Source organism: Centruroides vittatus, unplaced genomic scaffold, assembly GCF_030686945.1.
Source record: "Centruroides vittatus isolate TY-2023 unplaced genomic scaffold, ASM3068694v2 contig_272, whole genome shotgun sequence".
NCBI lineage: Eukaryota > Metazoa > Arthropoda > Arachnida > Scorpiones > Buthidae > Centruroides > Centruroides vittatus.
The window spans coordinates 912,504-934,584 of NW_027121732.1; the positions used below are offsets into that span (position 1 = coordinate 912,504).

General features: G+C 27.7%; 1 protein-coding gene across 1 annotated transcript in view; it reads right to left on the reverse strand.

Moving 5' to 3' along the window:
* Positions 1–3,250: 3,250 nt before the first annotated feature.
* LOC136971785 (protein zyg-11 homolog B-like) overlaps positions 3,251–22,081 on the reverse strand; it is a 59,403-nt gene continuing 40,572 nt past the window's right edge. Inside the window, exons 6-15 of the mRNA XM_067266290.1 lie at positions 18,728–18,781; positions 15,712–15,822; positions 15,477–15,618; positions 14,344–14,414; positions 12,299–12,346; positions 11,972–12,039; positions 10,768–10,897; positions 10,628–10,680; positions 4,316–4,413; positions 3,251–4,241 (exon numbers count right to left, since the gene is read on the reverse strand). Coding sequence (XP_067122391.1) covers positions 4,078–4,241; positions 4,316–4,413; positions 10,628–10,680; positions 10,768–10,897; positions 11,972–12,039; positions 12,299–12,346; positions 14,344–14,414; positions 15,477–15,618; positions 15,712–15,822; positions 18,728–18,781 — 939 coding nt within the window. The 3' untranslated portion in view covers positions 3,251–4,077. The remainder of the gene's footprint in view (positions 4,242–4,315; positions 4,414–10,627; positions 10,681–10,767; positions 10,898–11,971; positions 12,040–12,298; positions 12,347–14,343; positions 14,415–15,476; positions 15,619–15,711; positions 15,823–18,727; positions 18,782–22,081) is intronic.

Below are 22,081 nucleotides of genomic sequence, written 5' to 3' on the forward strand. Positions count from 1 at the left end.
CCAAGCATTTTGAAAAATGAAACTGGAGAGAAAACTTGCATCAGGAAATCCAGCATTCATCAAGTTTATTTCTAGATCTTACAAATAAATATTACCTAGCAATAACATATTCTCCATAAAGTTTACGAAAATAATTCATCCAAACTTTCAAAATTTAAATAAATAGTTTTAAAAATAGTATTTATAACGTTTGAGAAAATGAGATGAAAATATAATCGTCAGAGATACTGAAAAAGGTATCAAAATCAACTTTTCTGACATATTAATGTATTGTAATCAAACTACAGGAAATTCTCATTAATTTGAAATTTGGAGGGTGAAATATTCGCAACTTCGAATTATTCATGATTTACATAATTCTATACAATAAGCCAAATGCCACATAACTGATGTAATTTATTAAGCTAGTGATTCTCAACCGCTGTGCCACGGCACTGTGAATATCCATATATAAGCAACATCAGACAAGTAGTTTAATCGGTTCTACCTTCCTAGAGCACGTTTGGAAATTGTAACCAGTGTTACCAGTAGTTACCAAGGTGTTTATAAAATGTGACCTAAATAACCAACTGCGTTTAAAAATCACTATTATGACATTACCAGTTTTCCTGTGGTACTTACTGAATAACCACGTGTGCTGCCAAATTTTTAAATTATTAAAAGTGTACTGTGATGAGAAAAGGTTGAGAATCACTGTATTAAGCAAACGGAATACTACTATGTATACAGAATGCTATTTTTGTTAAATAAATTGCAGGTAATTATTAATAATGTTATTAATAAAGAGAATGTATCAAATGAGAACCTCAGAGGTCGCCAGATAGGTTTTTATAAAAAGTAAAGCAGAATTCCTCGAAATGTAGCCCAAATTTCATTTTTGGTCATTTTAAGTAGTAGCCTAGAGCCCTACAAATATCTCAATCTTTTCTACTTGTAGCCCAATCTTGCAATTCCAAAACCCAGCCATATTTTATGAAATAAGAGACAAAGGTCCATGGGTAAGGTGACACCTGAATGTTCTACTGTAATCTGGTCAATATGACTTTGCATTTAGAGTTGTTCTTGGTCTAATGTCTTATAGTATGGAGGAACTTCGATCTAAACAAACAAATTACCATAAGCATTCCGAGTTCAAATTAATGAGTATTTCCTGTACCAAGTTTTAGCGTCCTGCAAAATGTCGTAAGGAACAAATAGAAATCAACAAAGGAGTTTCTTCATAAGATGAAATGATGTATGTAAATAAAATCAGAACTTTTAAGGACATCCCCTTTCTAGGAGAACAAAAATGATGTCATAACCCCTTCTTCCTTTCTAGTATGGACAAGTCAGAGAAAGGGGATGGCAGGGGTTAAGCTTCAATGGACGTCTGTTTTGTTTCATTTCATTAAATTTTACACAATTTTATCACTTTATGAATAATAAAAATGTATAAGATTTTGTTGATGTCCCATCTGAAAAGGGACAGGGAGTTAGAATTAGTTTTAAATTATAGTTATTGGCAATATTCAACATTATAAACAGAAATAAATGCAGAGTTGAAAACATTTAAAATTAATTTACGAAATTAAATTTGTGTAGAGGAGAATTTTTTCACATGCATTGGTGTTGAAGATTTCCTAACGCTGATCTTTCTTCCTGAAAAGCAGTCATTCCAATAGTAATTCCATTGAACTGCATATGAGAGAAAAATTGTGTGTGTTTCTGATAAGTAACAATATTTAAAAGCAAGTTTAGCAGTGTGTACAAAAGTGATCCATGATGTATAAACAAACAAAACCAACAGATTTTAAACAGGCTATAATATAGATAATTATAATCATTAGTCGATATTAATTGTAATTTAAACAGTTAAGCTGTCATCTTGTGTTAATTAGAAATAAATTAAGACTGCACCTGCATATTTTTTATATAGCTAGAATATGCAAAAGCACTTTGTTAGCAACCATACTGCTGTACTTTCCTTCTGTTACATATAACAGTTGCTAAAGGCAAAAATTTATAAATTAATATTATATTTAGGATTACATATTGAAACAGCACATTTATAACAATTATAAATGTAAAATGCACTGAAAGTATCAATATCTTAACGCATTTTAGCATATTTTGACAGTAATGTGCAAAGATATTAAGTAATGGAAGTGTAATAAAATTAATGATAATTCAAAAGACAGTGTTGTATTAATATTTTTATAATTACACTATGCTTAATAGAAAATTTAAATGTTCTTAATGTCATTTATTAAATATTTTATATTGGCGCTTTTACCCATTTCCTAAATAACATTAAAGTTATTGAAATTTTAACCTTGTTTAAACATAAGAAATAATGATAAAACTAGTCTGTATTTATGAGATGTTTTCAGGAACATGACACATCCTTAAATTGAGGTCAACCTGAATAATGTTTCAAGTTATACATTTTTTAATTGTTTTAACGTGTGCTTTTAAAATTCTGGAGTACATAATATAATTAGTGGAAAATTAGTGGTTTTCATTAATTGTAGTATTATTTACTTAAAACTCACTGAGAACATTAAGCAGGGTAACAGTCTCAGCCACTACATAAGGCAGATTCTATGGCATGTAATTATTATGCGCATTCAAGGAAGCTATTAATTTTTATTCAAAGCTGTGTGTCTATCTATAGAGAAATTTATAATCCAAATACAGGCAAATTTAGTGTGGTGATATTTCGAGATACAGGGAAGACATTTCTGTAAAAAAATTACCCTAAAACCTTGGCTATAGGCACAGGCTATACAAGTTTATATTTGTAAAATTTGTTTTGTGTGGCCTATGCACAAGATTGACTAATACATGAAAAATCCACTAACTGATAAAAACTAACTACAGTATAAAAGAAAAATAGTAAAATGGCATGCAGTTAACTCTAGTACTGTACGTACATAGCACAGTGAGATTTACATGATGCTGTTCCTTGCCTACTGGTCACAACTTTTGTTGTGGCTGAGCCACTCTCATATATAAGCTAATATTCCTTTACAAATTTCACTTTTGTGGCTTATATACAAAAGCAGCTTATAGCCAAGGTTTTAGGGTGGTATTAAAAGTAGCCACTATGGCACAGCAAGCAACATTACGAAAAGATATTCATGCAGGGGACACTGTTCAATGTGGTTCTCATTTTGAAGGCATACAAACAGTAAGTTTGTACTGTACACTAACTATAATTAATGCAAAACTTCTCACTACATTTTCATGAAAGATTCACACTAAACACAAATGATCAACAATCATAATTTATTTTGAAGGTCTATACATCCAAACAATTGAAATTTTGTGCACAACTTTAATTAGACATGTCAGAAATCTGAGATTTATTATACATTTAAATAAAAATAGTTGGAGAAATTTGCATGTAGCAAATTAGTTTTCATAAATAATGATTGCATAAATATATATTTTATATATAATATATATATGTATGTATATAGATATTTTTGATAATACATGCAAATATACAACTAATTTTCTTTTTTTACTTTTTTTTTGGGCAAATCACAGATATTTAAATATATTTATTTATATTTTTTAAGTACCAAACGTATTTCAATTTCAGTTATTATTTCATTATTACAATGTCCAAAAAAAATGGTCATATAACTATTTTAACAAACATAACAACAAAAGGCAAAAAAAAATTTTTTTTGATTAATATAATTTGCATAAAAATATTCAAACAATGCTTTGATTTTAATAAAAATCTAACATGCCCTCTAAATTTGAAGAATATATTTCTCTCATTAAGTATTTGTTAAATTATTTTAGCATGGTAAGCCACTATGATACGTTAACTGTACAATAAACACATTTTCAACAAAATATTACAAAAGAATCTATGTTGTGAATTTGAGAGTCCATTCACTTCTGTAGTAATCTAACTAAAATATATTACTAAACTTGAAATTCTCTTTGGGGAGCGATAAAATGACTTGACTCTTTTGGATAAGAAGTTATTGTACAGATATTAGGAAGCTTATGAAACAAAAACTGTACAAAACCAAAGTTTTGATAAAAACTAGTACTCTAATGATGCTTTCTTTTTAAAAATCAGAGATCATTTGAGGATCCCATATGATGACCTTCTAATTCTACTACTTGAAGTATGTTTTGACAAATTGAAACAACAGCTTTGTGAGTGGCTGGATTTTTTTGGACATTTTCTAATATTACTGTTCCTTGTTCTTCTATTAGCATTGGGCAGTAACGTTTTGCTACAGAATTAATAGCAACAATTATCATTATCTACACTTAAATTCATGAAAAATATATAGTTATGAAAACTTACGATTTTTAGAGCAGACATGGTGAATGGCCCAGACTGCCCATAACTGAACTTCATACGTTTCAAAGCAAGTTAATAAAGGAAAAAAAGGGTTAAAGGACCTGCAATTAAAATAAAATCATTTTAATATAAACTTTAAGTAAAATTATTATCTATATAAGTTAAAGGATATATAAAGTAAATGGATCATTTTCATATGAAACAACATATTACAATAATTTTGATGACAATATTTTATAATTGAAAGTTTTATCTTCCATTTAAATCAGAATTTTAAGTATATGCTAATTTATCCTATTACAGCTATAAATTGAATAATAGCTTCATGTTTATTTTAAGATCATCATAAATAGAGGTCACAATTTCATTGGTCAAGTAGACAGCAATTGAAAATATGATATCTTAAAGTTCTAAGATGATTTTTTTTCTAATGTTAGCTGTAACAAACTGTTTCATTCACAGCCGAATATAAAATAGTAATCTACCAAAGAATCCAATTTCGTGAAAAAATAGAGCAAATATTTAAACTCAGCATCTTGGAAAACCACTTAAAACATTTTGTGCTGACTGATCATCTCATATTATTCAATTTTCATGTTCAAATGCCTCCATACCACTGGGTCCAATAGGAAGAAGGGACTGTTATGGAAGGGGGTTGAAGTTAATTCGACCAAAAGTAGTCGTCGACCACCTCCCAGAAGTGAGGATGGTCAACAACTACTCATTAATACAGGTCTACTATTAATGGTAGAAAAGTGGTTACTAAGTTGCTAATCTTAACATCCGAAAGACTTGATATAAGACCTGTTTAAATAGAAACAAAAACCTGTAAAAAACGCAAGAATAATTGCTTTTAAATGACCTCATAAAAACTGGTAAAACCAGATTGGAAAAGTAAAGCTCAGCAAAAACATCTAAGTAAAGGAAAGTTTTGAAAATTGTGGAAGCAGATTTGACAGTAAGACTCAACATGTGAATAAAGTGTACACAGACTACAACTACAGGAAGTTTTGGATGAAGCAATCTCACTGTGATAATAAATAGGAAAAATAAACAGTGGCACAGAAAAACACCGAGCTTTGTGCCTTAAAATTGTTGCGTGTACATTAATTTGGCTGAACATTAGAACATCTTTAACCTGTCCCATGTCGTGACCTGCTGACCTTGATCAGAGATACAAAAACGATCTGATGCTGAAACGAGGTAACTAGATGTTGCTAGTCATTAGTAATATTAATTTTTATATTAAAACTAACTTCCAAAATATATTATAATTTTTTTTTTGTTTTTGCATTTATTATTTTGTTGTGCAAAATAAAAAAATAATTTCAGTCGATTCAATAGCCACAATTATTTTTTTCAAAAACATGTAATTTTCATTAAGCTTAACATCAACAAAAATTCAATATGGCACGACATGCAACGAAAAAAAATTTCAACATTGGATAAGTTAAGCAGTACTAGTGAAAGAAGTTTGGGGCAAAGGGTTTGAGTTATTAAGGAGAGATGAAATTAGGGGAGGGGTGTGGTGTGGTGTCCAGATTTGTGGTAGTTAATTATGTCCACATGAATATCGCATTTATAGAAGAATTATTAGAATTGGTTTGATGTATTTGGTTATTAATCTTCAAAGAGGGTGAACAAAATTGTGCTCCACACACTAACATCCATACATACAGAAAAAACCGCCAAATTTTTTTGCATTTCTCAATGTTTCAAGGTTAGAGTCCAAAAGTGTAAAAATTTTGGGATCATTTTTTGATTGATTGCTATACTTTCCCTCTGTTATACATAACAGAACTGGAAAATAATATTTCTATACTTTCACATTAATAATTTGTGACTTCTGAAAATGTTTCTTTACAGGCTTTGAAACTGAAATTAAACTTCAAATATTATAAATATTTCTTTAATAAAATTTATTTAGCCTTATTATTATTATTATTAACTTTATTATTTTCTTGAAAAAAATAATTAATAAAACTGTAAGCTGCATTAGACAGTACTGTTAGTAACATACTTCGTTTTAACTTAACATGAATAAAAATTAAATTACAGAGAATATCACACAAATTGACTAATGTTGCATGAGGTTGTAAGCCATCTTCATAATAGTCGTTAACCAAAAAGAGACTGAGAGCCTGGCAAATTTTAAAGCTCTCTCATAGATCCATATGGCCTCAGCTTTGTAGGTTATCTCTGACTTTCAACTACTACACTTGATCCCATGATACAGTTAAATTCTTATTTAAAAAGTTTTGGAATAAGGACATGTTGTGTCTTACATGATAATAAACAGAAGTGGGTTTAAAAATCCAGATTAATAATCAAACTGATGATAAAAGATATAACTAGAAAAAAATCAATTAAAGATAAAAAAATAAAAAATAAATAAAAAACATGCAATATTATTGCTCATACCATCTAGTATACTACTTGTAAAACATTTCTTCATAAGACATTGTAAGAAACTTTACCAACAGATGTGATTGTGATGTGATGAAAAGATGGAAAAGTAAATCTTTTTAGATTTGTTTTTTGGTAATTGTTTAACATGATCAAAAATATGTGATGACATTACAAGAGCTTGCATAAAAAATGTATATTTTGTGTTCCCTTATGTTCTGATCTATCATGAATACTAGAATCCTGTCTATAGTGGCAAGAAAGCCATTTTCCTGTATGAACTCCACAGATTCATTCAGATAGAATGCAAGTAATAATTAAAAAATCTAATTTAAAATGAGTATCTGTTTGAAAATAAATGACCCAATTTATTATGTACAAAATAAAATTAATAATAAATTATAAGATGCAGAATAATTTAAAATTTATACAATAAAACCTCTAAATCTCAAATTTGAAAGGACCAGAAAATGGCCAATTTGAATTATACCTCACCACATGAAAAAACAAATTTTTATCCAAATACAAAGCAGTAAAATAAGGATTATAATTCTGTGATATATTTAAATAAATATTTACTTATATTGTTTTAATAATGATTTAACAGGCTGTAATAATAATCACTGTGAATGTTTGGGATGAATAATTGAAATAATACATTATATCAAATTTCAATATTCCCCATTAGATTTGGTTGATTTTCACTAAACTGGTAACTGCTTATGGATGAAGGACATGTCTAGTAAAGCTACTTTATCAAGCAATGACCAGAACTTAATAAGTTGGTCAGAACCAGCTGAGTTTAACTTAAGGAGTGACAATATTGAGATGTGTAAAATTTTGTTTGACTTTCAGAGCATAAAAATGCTTATTATAGTATATACAGAGTTTTCAGGACCAGTACAGTCAAACCTCGGGTTTCGAATGGCTCACTTTTGAACAAATTTTGAACTAATTGTACTGATTGCTGTACAATTAACTCTGTTGCCAAACAAGCTAATCTGGTCAACTCCCTATACTTCCTATGTTAAAGTCAACAGCCTGAACAATCAATGCAGGACTAATGATTTAGAAGTTAGTGGAGCCAAGATTGCCTTGCACCATTAGACATCACAGCATGAATCATCAATGATGTTTCTATTTAATTAGATTTCAATGTGCATGCAGGAAAGCTACTACTACTGTTTTTCAGTACAGGTAAACCTCGTTTTGCACTGGTTCGTTTTACGCCGTTTCACAATTACGCCGGTTGGTGCCAGATGGGGATTCCCCTGTTCGGCCTAGGAATCCCCGTCTTCAGATGACAGACAGGCAAAGCGATTCTAGTAGTCGACAAATGTTTCTACTGTTTATATGTTGTTTTATTCTATTACCAAGTACTGTACACGAGCAGCTTATTGTGTGTGTGTTAGTTTTTGTTTTGTTTTTAAGAAAAACAAAAAGGTATGAATATAATTTTTTAAATTTATTATTTTTATAATATGTACAATAATAGTCAATATGTATTTGTAGTTTCATTATAGGCGACAATAGTAATTCAGAACCCAAATATTCTGCGAAAAAAGCACGAAAAAGCCTCTCCCTAGAGACAAAAATGAACGTAATTAAACACATAGAAGACGGACAAACCTGACAGTTTGTCTGCAGTGCTCTAAATTTATCTCCGTCTACTGTGACAACAATCATGAAAAATGCCGAGAAAATAAAACATTCCGCTAAACAGACAACGGCTGTAAGTGTAAAGCATGTAACTTACAGCCGGAGCAAAAATGTAGAGAAAATGGAAATAATGTTAGCATTATGGGTTGATGACGCCAATCAAAAAAATATTCCTCTAACACAAGCAGTCATATGTGAAAAAGCAAAGTTGATTTTTTCTGATTTGAAGGCACAAGAAAATACTGGCGAAACATTTTTGGCAAGCAATGGGTGGTTCGTGAGATTCAAATCTCAAACTAATATCTGCAGCATTAAATTAAGCGGCGAAGCAACAAGTGCTGATTTAGCAGCAGCGTCAGCTTACCCTCAAAAATTTCAAAAAATCGTGGAACAAGGCAATTATCCTGCAGATCTCATCTTCAATTTTGACGAAACAGGCCTCTATTGGAAAAAGTTGCCATCAAGAACATTTATTTCTCAAGAACAACGTAGCCCTCCTGGATTTAAAGCGGCCAGGGATAGACTAACTGTTCTCGAGATCAAATGTTTCCAGTTCCTTAAAATTAAAGCCAATGGTAGTGGTGTACCATTCCCAGAATCCACAGGCTTTCAAAGGTCTGGACAAAAGCTCCCTGCCAGTTTTTTGGAGGTGGAATAAAAAAGGCTGGGTCACTCAGGAGGTTTTCTCAGATTGGTACAAAAATTATTTTTGCCCTACTGTCCTTAAATCTTGTGACGGAAATAACCTTCTAAAAAAAGCAATCCTCCTGTTAGACAATGACCCAGGACATCCGCAAAATCTAGAAATGATAGACATGGAATTGGATGTTAAGGTAATTTACATGCCCCCTAACACAACCTCCATGTTACAACCCATGGATCAGAGGGTAATTTCCACCTTCAAAGCATACTATTTGCTCATAACATTAAAACAAATGATTAAGGCTATAGATATTAATTCTAGTCAGAATGTTAAAGATTATTGGCGGTCATACGACATTTTAAAAGGGATAGAAAACCTTAAAACTGCTTGGGACAAAGTGACAACGAATTGTCTAAATGGTGTTTGGTGTAAACTTCTGCCTGGATTTGTATCAGGTTCGAGTGTAGAAGAGAACATAAATGAAGATATTATCAGGCTTACACGTAAATGCGGATTCGAAGAAGGGACCGAACTGTTAAACGTACATGACCAACCACTCTCAAATCAAGAATTGGAAGAGTTGATGGAGGAATTAGATCGCCCTCAATCAGAAAATCACAAAGAAGAAAAGGAAGATGAGAAAGAAAATGATGGGAAACACCTAAAAATAGCTGATCTAACCCACATCCTTTCTTCTATAGAAAAGTTGACAGATGAACTCTGAAATAGACGGGGATTTCAATCAAAGCGCAAAATGTTAAAAGAAGCATCACGGCTGCAGTTCGACCTTATGCCATGATTCTACAAGAAAGGAAGCAACAATCAGAGCAAATGAAACTGGATGAATTTTTCAAAATGTGAGAATTTAATTTTGTACCGACATATTAGTGAATTAGTACATTTATTTACTTTATAAAATTCATTAATTATATTGTGATTATTATTACTGTAGTGTATTTGTAAAAGAATATAAACTTGCTTTATTAAATACATTTATAATTTATTTTGAATATATACATATATAGGCTATTTAATAAATAAACATGTTCAATTGTTCTTAGAAATTTGACTCAAAACCTAACCTTATATCAACCATTATATTTTTGTTCATTTTATGCCAATTTCTTTTACAGTGGTGTCTCGCGAAACGAAACCCCGGTGTAAAACGAGGTTTACCTGTACATGATACAGTTGAATTTAAATCAAATTAATAGAAACCATATTGATTGATTCAGGTAATATAAATGACATGTTTGTCATTTATATTACAAAAATTTGTGTTTATATTTTCAGCATTATATTTAACAGATTTTAGAGGTCAAATGAATTAATCCACTTTATATTGTTTCTTATAGGAAAATTTGTTTTGGTTTTAGAACTTCTAGGAATGAATTATGTTCAAAAATTAAGGTTTGACTGTAATCCAATTAGACTTAAAGAGGAATTTGAGATTAGAAGTTTTACTATATCTCTTTTATTTTGTGGAGATAACTGATTACAATAAAACAGTAGTGAATTTAATATTAAAATATTTCAAAAAATTGAAAAAAAAAATTTATAAAATCTTGCTAAATTTATTTTGCTACTTATATTTATATAAAACATACCTGTAAGCTACCATTTCATTTTCTGGTACTTCCCAGTTCAAAACAACTTCACCCTTTTAAAATCATCAAATCAAAATGGTTACATGAAGAATAAAGTTACACTCATCATTAATAATTTTTTTTTCTATAATAAATTTTACCAGTTCTTTGAGCAATTCTTTCCTGGATATTTTCGCTGGCGACCATACTTCAGGTCCATCACTAGCAAGATGAGCAACAATTCCGGCAGCAAAATAACTTACATCTATGTGTTCAGAACGAAGAAGCGATCTGAAACAATTATAAAGATCAAAATAAAGAAATCTGAACAGATTCTAAATTTTTAATTATTTACTATTTACAAAATTTTCAAGAAAAAATAGTAAATATCCTGTTGTTAATTAAATTAAAATTTAAACTATGTTTTACTGTGAATATTCCATAAATGCATATAATATTATCAAATGATTTAAAATAGTGGATATTTTACATTGTACACAAAGTAAATCAAATTTTCTTTGAAATTAATATCATAATTAACAGAATAACTGTGTATGTCTGATTTCAGAAAAGATGTTTTTCTCAATTTGAGAACTTCAGCATAATACAGTTTCAAACAGATTTGATGCTCTTCCAAATGTTTGCATGACAGGACTATAACTGGAATCACAAATTAAATACAAAATAATAATGATTCAGAGAATTATGTAATTAAAATCAGACATAAGTTGTATATGCATAACAAATCCAATTTAATATAATAAATTTAATATTTATTCTTTTAGATTGTCATTAGGCAATCTTCAGACAGATATCAAAATTACATAACATTTCTGGTTAGATCTAAGAGTAATGGGAGACTTGCATGGCAAACTCTATGACACACCTTCTGCAGAATAATTAAATATGCTATGACATTCAAATAAGTAACATGAGCCTCCCATTGCCATTGGATACTAAAACTTTGTTATTATCAAAAATAAGAGTAGGCACTCTTGTTATATCAATTCTTATATTTAAATAGTAATTATTCAATTATGAGTTTATAATTAAAGTTCTTTTAACTTTAAAAGCCTGATTCAAACAAATTTAAGTATTAACTTATTCTTTAACTTATAGTTAGATAATGATTTATTTGGTATTAAATATCTATTGTAATTTTAAAATTTGAATAAGAATAATTCATTAATATATCCAAATATTTGGCAGAAAAGAAATGTAAAATATCAAACACAGTAGAAAAAAATTATATTGAAATATTTTACTAATGGTAATTAGTAAAATATGTTAACATAATTTTTTTAACTTTAAATCATTTTTCATATACATTTCATTAAAAAGCATACAGATTTAAATAATTATTACCTCAAAACATATAAAAATTCATCTTTCATTAAATCTTTTCTTAAGTGAGCAACTTCTGCAATATTATTCTATTCAGAACAAAAATTTTTATATTCATTACTTTCTTAGCAATAAAATAAAAATTTAACAATTATTATATTATGTTCCTATAAATATAAAATAATTTTTACATAAAATTTCCCTATTCAATTTAAAATTTGTATATGAAATTTTAAAAAACATTCAATAACTTTTATAATGTTTCTTACATTAATATTATGTTTAATTTAGTAAAGAATTCAAACAATATACAATATTGATTATATTTAAAGAAGACATTTAACTCACCACCAATCCCAAAACTTTTGTTTCAACTGCACTTTCATTTGTAAATTTCTATAATAAAGTAAGAATTATAAATTCATGTGTTTTATAATTTAATTATTTTTTATAAAACCTCTAATACATTTTTTTCTTCATTTTTTCAAAAAATATTTAAAAGTTACTTTCATAAACTTGTAAATATTATTTCAATAAAAATAGTTTTTGAAATCAACAGTTCTATATTTAGCATAATTCTCTTATCCTTTAATGGAAAAATGATAACTGAAAACAGTCATTAAATTAATTTTTTGTAGAAAGGAACTTGCATGTTTTCCTAAACATATATTTTAAATATGAAATTCAATATCTTAAAAAAATAACAATAATCCTTTAGTTTATAAACAAATTTATTTTTTATTAATTTGAATTATATAGTCTAAACTTGAATTGTTAACTAAATGCTCTCAAATATAAATTTTTATCTTACAAAATTACAATTTTAATAAAATTTACATAAAATTACATAAAAATATAACCAATGCCCAAAGAAATTTAAGTGATTAATATAGTTTCTATTTGTTAGGTTAAACAAATAAAAACTATATTAATGCCACTCACAGTCATATTTCTAATGCTGTTACTCAAGGCTGAGCATCACACTCACCTACAAATTTTCATATTTTTAGTGATTTGTCTTGAGAAATTTTACTTAGATTAGGAAGTTTTGTTATGCTATATTGTGATTATTATTACTGTACTGTATTTGTAAAAGAATATAAACTTGCTTTATTAAATACATTTATAATTTATTTTGAATATATACATATATAGGCTATTTAATAAATAAACATGTTTGATTGTTCTTAGAAATTTGACTCGGAACCTAACCTTATATCGACCATTATATTTTTGTTCGTTTTACGCCGGTGTCTCGCGGAACGGAACCCGAGATTATAATATACATTTTAATCTTTACCTTACTTTACTTCAGTTAGAATACATTAAAAGAAATATCAATTTTCTATATCTATATTGAAATCTGATCAGATCAATGAGATTGATAAAACAGAAATATGATATCTGAAATTATTGTTAACCTTAATTATAATTCCTATTCAAGTTTTGAATCTGTTTAGTCTGAATTTTTAAAATAGCAAACAATACCATTTTAAAAATTCAGACTAAACAGATTCAGACATATTATTATGTGGTATCTGCAGATTGATAAAGTAGGCTACATGTTACATTCTCAGATGCTGTTTTCCTATTTTTTGGGGGGGGGGACAAAATGCACACTTTTCTCTGATGTTGCCTGTGGAGAATCTGGTTGCTTTTTCAACAATTCCAGAATTTTCATACCGAGTTCCTCACTCTCATTGTCTGCAAGGAAATAGCCTACATTTTCTTCCTCAGACTCCTCCTCAAGCCATTTTAGAAACATTTTATCATGTTTTGTGATAGTACATATATACAATATCACTCCACAATTAGAATTAGCAACGTACCACTTCAAATGAAAAAAAAAAAAAAATCCATAGGATTACTCACGGGTGAGTGCCACTCTAACTTGTCCAACACAACTGAAACGAAGATGGCTCTGAAAGTGTTAGCAATGACTATTATTTTCAATTCTGGTATATTATCAAAGGGGATACTCAGGAAGGAGGTTAGACAAGAGTTTGGCCACAAAATTTCCAAGAAGCACAAGTTACAAGCATTTTAATACGAAAGGTGAGTGCAGCGCTTACCCTCAAGTAATAGTGGGTTAACAAATTATAAATTTCAAACTAGCTAGATTACTTCTCTAACTAACTGTTACAAAATATGCATTTCATGATTATCCTTGATATAGAATTCGTTCTTCATTTTTCAAATATCAAGTACACAAATTGAAAAATTTTTGGTATTATACTGAATTTTGGTATACAAATTGAATAAATTTTCAAATAATAATAAACTGATATTCCTGAAGTCCTTAAAATAATTTATAAGATCTAGTTTAAAATCTCAAATATAAAAATAAATTTAAACAAATTTTAAGATACTATAATTAATAATACAATATTTACCTCTAATACTTTTAAAAATAACTCCATACCACCCATACTTAAAAATACAGAGCATGTACTCGGTGATTCATCTATAAAAAAACATTAAATTAATTTAAGCAATTTAATAATAATTAACATTACTTCCTGATATATACTTTTATCAGAATGAGGGTTGTCTGGATATTTGATTCTGACATATTTGCTACTATTTCAAGATTCAGAAATAATTATATTTTAGTCTGTATAGTTTTGAAGATTTTCTGAAAATTTTTTTCAAATTTAAGTCATTGATCTTTCATGATTATTTTTAAATATGAAACACTTAGAAAATCCATAAGTAGAACTGAAAATCATTAATAATTAATTGTAAAAATATTCTTGATCTAATCTTGTAGAAAAATATTATCTAAAACATTGGTTCACTGTGGACCAGTTGTAATCTACAGACTGACCAGTAGTAATCTAGTCATTTATCCAAAATAGAATTTTGTGCTGTTTAGGTTACTGAAATGAACATTTTCACATATCACATTTTTCTTATTAGATTACCAACTACACAAAATATTTTGGTACACAACTAAGATATTAGTTATAAGATGAAAAGTGAATAAAAGTATAGGTTGTACACGGTTCATCTTTAAAACAGTTTAAGTGGTCTGCAGATTAAATAACTTTAAAAACCACTGATTTAAAATATCCAGAACTTATTCTAGCTTTAACTATAAAATAAATTGTGTATGTATAAATAGATGCAATTGTAAAATGACTAATATATAATTATATGTACTGTACAGTACAGTACAATATATACTTACATACATTAAGTAAATATAGTGTAAAGTACATATATGAAAAAGAAATTTTTACTCAGAAATCATTTTAACATCACAAATCAAAAGAAAAGCTTATAAAATATATACCATTAAAGATAGAATGTTTTTTTAAATATTATACTAAATATATAATTTCATTTAAGCTGTTTATAAAACAAAATTATATTTAACTGAAAATAATACAAAATTTCTTTATATATTCAAGTATTAAGAATATAAGAAAAATTAACAATAGTCCAAAATACAGAAAAAAAAATATTGCTCTCTGATTAAATACTTTTAAATACTGACATCAATAGGTTAAATTTTATTACTTACCTGTTAAATTCCATAATGCACTAAGGGTAAATTTCATCATAATATCAACTTCACCAGTTTGAGTTTTGATTTTTACAATGTTTAGGAGACGTTCCATGTAAGGTGGACTTGCTCCTAAACATGTTGTCTCTGTAGTTGATATCTATCATTAAATAAGAATAGAATTCAATTGAATAAAGGTATTATTACTTTTTGATTCTCATGTAATTTCTTAATTATTCATACATGGACTTACTTTAGCAGCTAGTATAGAACATATAGCTACTGACATTCTATTCATGGATGGATCATCAAAGATAACTAAAGAATCCATAACTAATTTGGCACAGCGATAACGGTCAAAAGGCTAATGGAGAATAATTAAAAATAAACTACATATGACATATATAATGTAAATAAAAAATTATTCTTTTTTAAAATTAATGTTTATCATAACTTCTCATAAATTAAATTTAAAATTGGCAAAATAATTATATAAATGTATAAATTAAATAAATTTTTAAAATCCTAATTAGTGCGTTTTAAAATGAATATTAGAAAAAAGAGATTGCTATCATAATTTTTCAATTTATAATAAAATATCAAAGAATCTAAAATTAAATTTTTAACATCACAAAAATTGATATTCTCAAAAATATTAACTTTGGATACAAAATTTTAATTTATTACTCTTTCCTACTGTTAACAGAAAATTTATTTTATCATACCATATTGAATTTCTGCACTAACAAACATATTTTATATGAAAATTAAAATGAAATCATTTAAAAATAATAAGGTTTAATAAGAAGAAAAAAATTTGCTGGTATATTAGTACACCATCTTTAATAAATTTTATCATCATCATCATCTTATTAATAATCTACAACATACCATTTATTATATTTGTTCATATTTATATGTTTTAAAAATTATATTTGGTTTAAATAACATAATATAAATTTAATTTTAGTTAACATTGACAAAATTAACTTAATTTTGATTTGAATTGATAAAAGATGAAAAAATTAATAAATCATATTACAGAGATGTCTGAAGCTTCTACCATGTTCAAAATCCAATAAACAAAGACCTAAGTGGAAGAAACTAAAAGTTTTATTTGAAGAGTAATGTTTTTGGGCCCATTTAATCCATCATCAATTCTTCCTATAGAACTTAAAACAAATGAAAGTACAAAATCTAACTAACAGTTGATTTTAGAATAATTTACATTTAAGATTTATATAGAATAAAACCTACAAAAAAATAACAATAGAACTTAAAATTAACAATTGGGATTAGAATACATTTAAAATGTAAATGCCTAGAATAAAATTCAAAATTAATAGTTGTGACTGGAACAATACTAAATGTTAAAGTCTATAATATAAAAGTTATAAAATTCAAATGACTTCAAAATGGAAAACAGATAGGAACTGTTTAATTTAATAAGAATATGTTAAATATCTGCAGTTCATGCACTTAGGCAAACTAGGCTAGAACCTTTCTACAAGTGAAGAAATCAGAACTATCTAACCACCATTCCAAGCTACTTGTACATCTTGGGCATTATGAATAATTAGTGTAGCACGTTTAGACAAAATTATAACTATTCTAATAATCTAAGCTGAGAGGGAGTCCTGTTTCTATGATTAAAACAGGATTGTTCCATATAACCTGTACTGTCAATTTTAAAGCCCAAAAGGGCTTTAAAATTGTGTGGATAAGTGGATATTGGCAGGGTTCCTTTAGTAACTAAAGAATAATGTTCCTTGATCCTCTTTGATAAGGATTGACACATAGATCAATACAGCAGAAACTATCTGTATGTTTGACCAGTTTTATCATTTATATTCCTAGTTTCTTCTCATCATTGATTTGGTCCTTGTCCCTTCTTAAGATTTGCATCACTGTAGACAATCTTTTAATGCTTATACATATGTATGTATCCTGTATGTAAGATCATAAGATTATAGAAGCAAAATACTTATCTATGACAGTAAAATATTTTAAATGTTCCTTTTGTTATTAAATTTAGAAGAAGGATAAAGGTATTTATTAATGAGACCTTTCACAACCTTTCTAGAAAAACCATGCTGGACAGCAGTAGTACTAACCTCTCATCCTGTGCATTGTCTGTAAGATAAATGATGGCAGTTTATCAATGTGCAGAGCAGAAGGCCACCAGTTTATGTAACACAATATTATAAAACTTCAAATGTATATAGGAATCAACTGATATAAGCTTATGAAACACTTTCTACAATCTTAATTTTATCAATATAAACCAGAGAACCCATAGAGACTTCAGAACCTTATAGATAAAAGTCTTTGTCCCATCTGAATTACAAATTAAACAATAAAACATCTAAATAATCTTATAGAGGCTTAAAAGAACTAACATCAGAGGTCACATTGAAAATTTTTTAAAAAATCATCAATCATTTCACTAGTTTTAACTTTTTTCGCCACTAGCTTTATTTAATAATTAATGCAGTTGCTAGTAGCCTTATTAGCTTGGAGTGTGGAATGCAAAAGTTGTCCCTTAGAAATATAAATCATTTTTTAATGAACAATTTCAAATAACATATTTGATCACAATGCTTAAACAGTATTTCACATGTTATGTCATTTCAAAATTTTTATGCTTTAGTCCACTGATAAGAGATCAAAGTGAAAAAGTTTCATCCCAAAAACTTTCTTAAATTTGCTTCAGTCTATAAAAAAAAAATTCCCAATCTGGAAACACTGCATAGCATTGCATGAAAATTGCCTTTAATTCTTAGTGTCACTTCTTGCTTTTCTGCCTGGATTTGCCATGTGACAAATGACATTGCTAGGTGTGTGGTACACAGGAGCTGAACATTCTGCTGTTTTTCTTAAAGCATGCTTTGTGATTCAATTTCATGTTAAATGTCAAAATAAGACGACTTTAGGGTGTTTATCACCATTTTAATAAAATTATCACCAAGTGGCAATTTCGGCACTATGAAACACAACCCAAGAACTAAAACCCTATATACTTTCTGCTAATAACTAAATTTCTATTGAGGAATAATGCCACCCCTAACTTGACTGATAGTAATAGGCCATCATAACCATACATTTATTTTCTGTGTTCTCATTGGTTTTAAGTTCTGTAAGATTAGCTAATGATAGACAAATGGGTCAGAAAACATTACTTTTCAAATTAACTATTGGTTTCCTCAACTTAGCAATTTATTTAGTGCATTTTTAATAAATCATATATGAAAACAAAGTAAAAGACTTACCACTTCCTGTAATATTCTATCACTACATAAAGTCAATAAGGTATTTTTTTGCAACTAAAAAGATAAATGCAAAGATCATAATTATAAAAAATTATCAATATAAATATATATTTTATTTATTATTAATATATATATATTAATAATAAATAAAATTATTTGATGTGTGTATATATATATATATATATATACATATACATACATACCAAATTTAACTTAATGTAAGCTAATTAAATTTTGATATATAATTCAACTTATTTAAACCATTAATTCATAATTCTGCTCCTAACATATACTATATACAGGTATCCTTTGATTAACACAGTTAATTAATCTCTCAATCCTACCGCATATTTTGATTAATGCATAATCGCATTAATCAAAATATATGTTAAGTAAAGATAGCTGGTAAAGCTGCATGAATTAAAACTTCTGCTGCATGTATAAAGGGATTGTTGCAATTAATTTTACATATTAATCAAATCCCACATTGAGCAAGAGATACCTGTATTTTTGTTTATTTCATTATGTTTTAATTTTCAATAATTAGTTTATTATTATTATTGAAATAATGAAAAATCTGATTTGAAACTCATTGTGCATTTTAGAATTTAGGAAATAGTATTTATTTGAGTCTTATTTCTTAGATTACTATTATTTCATGTAAATTTTGTTTCACTTATGAGAATTGATTTATGAAACTGATTTAAAAAATTATTGGCAGCCAATAATTTTTTAAATCAGTTTAATTCAATTCATGAAAGTAAAATATAGATTTTTAAAATATATTAGATATTAATTATTCATTTACAAATCACCTTTTTTTTGCTTTTTGTGTGTATATATAACTTATATATATATTTTTTCTGTTTGGTTCTTTTTTAAATTTGAATTATCAATATTAATTATGAAGTGAAACAACATTATACTAAAATAATAAATTTTTAATTTTTCACATTTCAAATTATGGATTATTCATCCAATATATTATGAATAAAGCTTTGATAATAAATACATTACATATAAAAAATATATATGTTGTAATTAATAATTCTATGAATTATTAATCCAAATAATAAAAACTTCCAACTCTTATCTATTTACATTATTGAAAAATAATTATAATTTACAATTTATATAATTTGATAAATAAGAGATTTTTTATATATATAAAAAAATTTATTTTTTAAATATGATGTTTGTTACACAAGTCAATTCCTACTTAGGTCAACAAAGAAAAATTTTATTTAAGTTACTTTTTATTAAATAATTACTAACAAGGGAACTGTCGGAGTGTCATCTAATAGATTTTAATAAAATTTAGTTAATAATTACGTTAAAAGTATACAAACTCTATGACAAATTTCTAGAATTCACTAAAAGTGTTAATCAGAGTTATTAGCAATCAAATGTCGTACTATTTTATAGTTGTTTAACACAAATATGCAAATTTTTAGAAGTGAAAGGGTCGCGGAGGAAGACGGCGATATTACATTTAGAATAAATTCAGGAATTTTCGAAAATTGGAGAAGAATTAATAAAATTTAGTTTAATTACGTTAAAAGTATACAAACTCTATATCAAATTTGTAATGTTTACTAAAAGTGTTAACATAAATATGCAAATTTTTAGTAATGAAACGGTCGCGGAGAAAGACGGCGCTATTACATTTATGAATGAATTCTAGTTTTCGAAAATGAAAGAATTAAATGTAAATATTCAAAACATTATAGCAGAATTTAAACGTTTATGTGATAATGTTTGGCCTACAGAAATATTTGTAGGCCTAATATTTCAGACGTTGATAAACAGGTAACCAAACTGCTTTTTAATGCATTTAGCGATATTTTAAGTAGTTATGTAAGTAGAGATGACGAAGAGTTTTGTCAGATGGAAAATAATAATTTGATTATAGATAGGCCTATTTCAGAGAATAAAATAACACGTCTGCTTCTAGAGAAAGAAATTGATAACGCAGACACTGACTGTGAATCAGGATATTCAGATGATGAAAAATTCGATAAGAATATAATCTCAACAAAACGAAAAGAAGAAATTCTTAACTTGCATAAGAAACACCCAAAATGGAAATTGCACACATTACAGTGGAAAGGAGCTAAAGAATTAAAACGTTTTAGTGATTTATATAAATGGGAAAAACAATTTAAATCTCGAAAGCATAGAATTGAAACGTTAAAAATCATTAAAGAACATACTAAACAAATGTTTGACGAAGCTCGAGGCAGCTATAAAATTGTTAAAGGAAGTCAATTAAAAATATGGGCATTACAAAAATTTCTTCAACTGAATAGTTCAATTAAGTTTACAGCTAGTGATTCTTGGGTTGCAAAATTTAAAAAAGAATATAGATTAGTATCTCGAAAGATTACAAAACTTGTAAATAAAACATAAATAGTGAACGAAAAGGATATTTTAGTAAAAGCTGTGCAATTTCAAACAGTAAAAAATTTATTGCCATCTTATTCACGTAACTTCATATTCAATACGGATCAGTGTGGTTTTTCATACGAAATGATTTCACCAAGAACACTTTCATATAAAGGAGAAAAAAAACACTATTGGATTTGCACATTCTCCAAGTAATAAAGTTACGCATTCCTACACTGTTCAATATTTAGTTAATGCTAACGGGCAAGTTGTAGGTAATGTATTTATTTGCTTACAAGAGGCTCGTGGAACCTTTGGACCTAGAGTTCAAGCATTGCTGTTCGATGCCCCAAACGTAACTGTTACAGCTAGCTCATCTGGCAAATTATCTACAGCAATTATTACAAACTATGTAAAAGACGTATTATCTCCAAATATAACAGAAAACTCTTTATTAATAATTGACTCGTGGAGTGGACAAACAAATATTAATATTTATAATACAGTATTTCAAACATCTACAAATCGAAATTCATGCGAAATATTAATTATTCCACCAAAGTGTACGTCTATATGCCAACCTTTTGATGTCGGATTTCATAGACAATTAAAACTTTTAGCTGAAGAAATTTTAAATGCTATACAATTATTCTCTAATGATTCTTCGATGAAATTGTTTTGGACAACTAGAAATGGCATTATAAAATTACATTCGATTCTTCATCATCAATTATCTGCGCCAATATTTAATAATTTGATTAAACATGCATGGTTCGCTTCTGGACTCATAAATGAAAAGTGTCAATTCTTAAATGTAAAACAAGTTTGTTTTTCTTTTTTAAACACTGACAGTTTAAATTGTGTCGAGAGTAATTGCGAAAATCTTCGATTTGTTAAATGTGCACGATGCCAACAGATTCTTTGTTTATTTTGCTTTGTTGAAAAATATCATGTAAATAGTTGCCCATC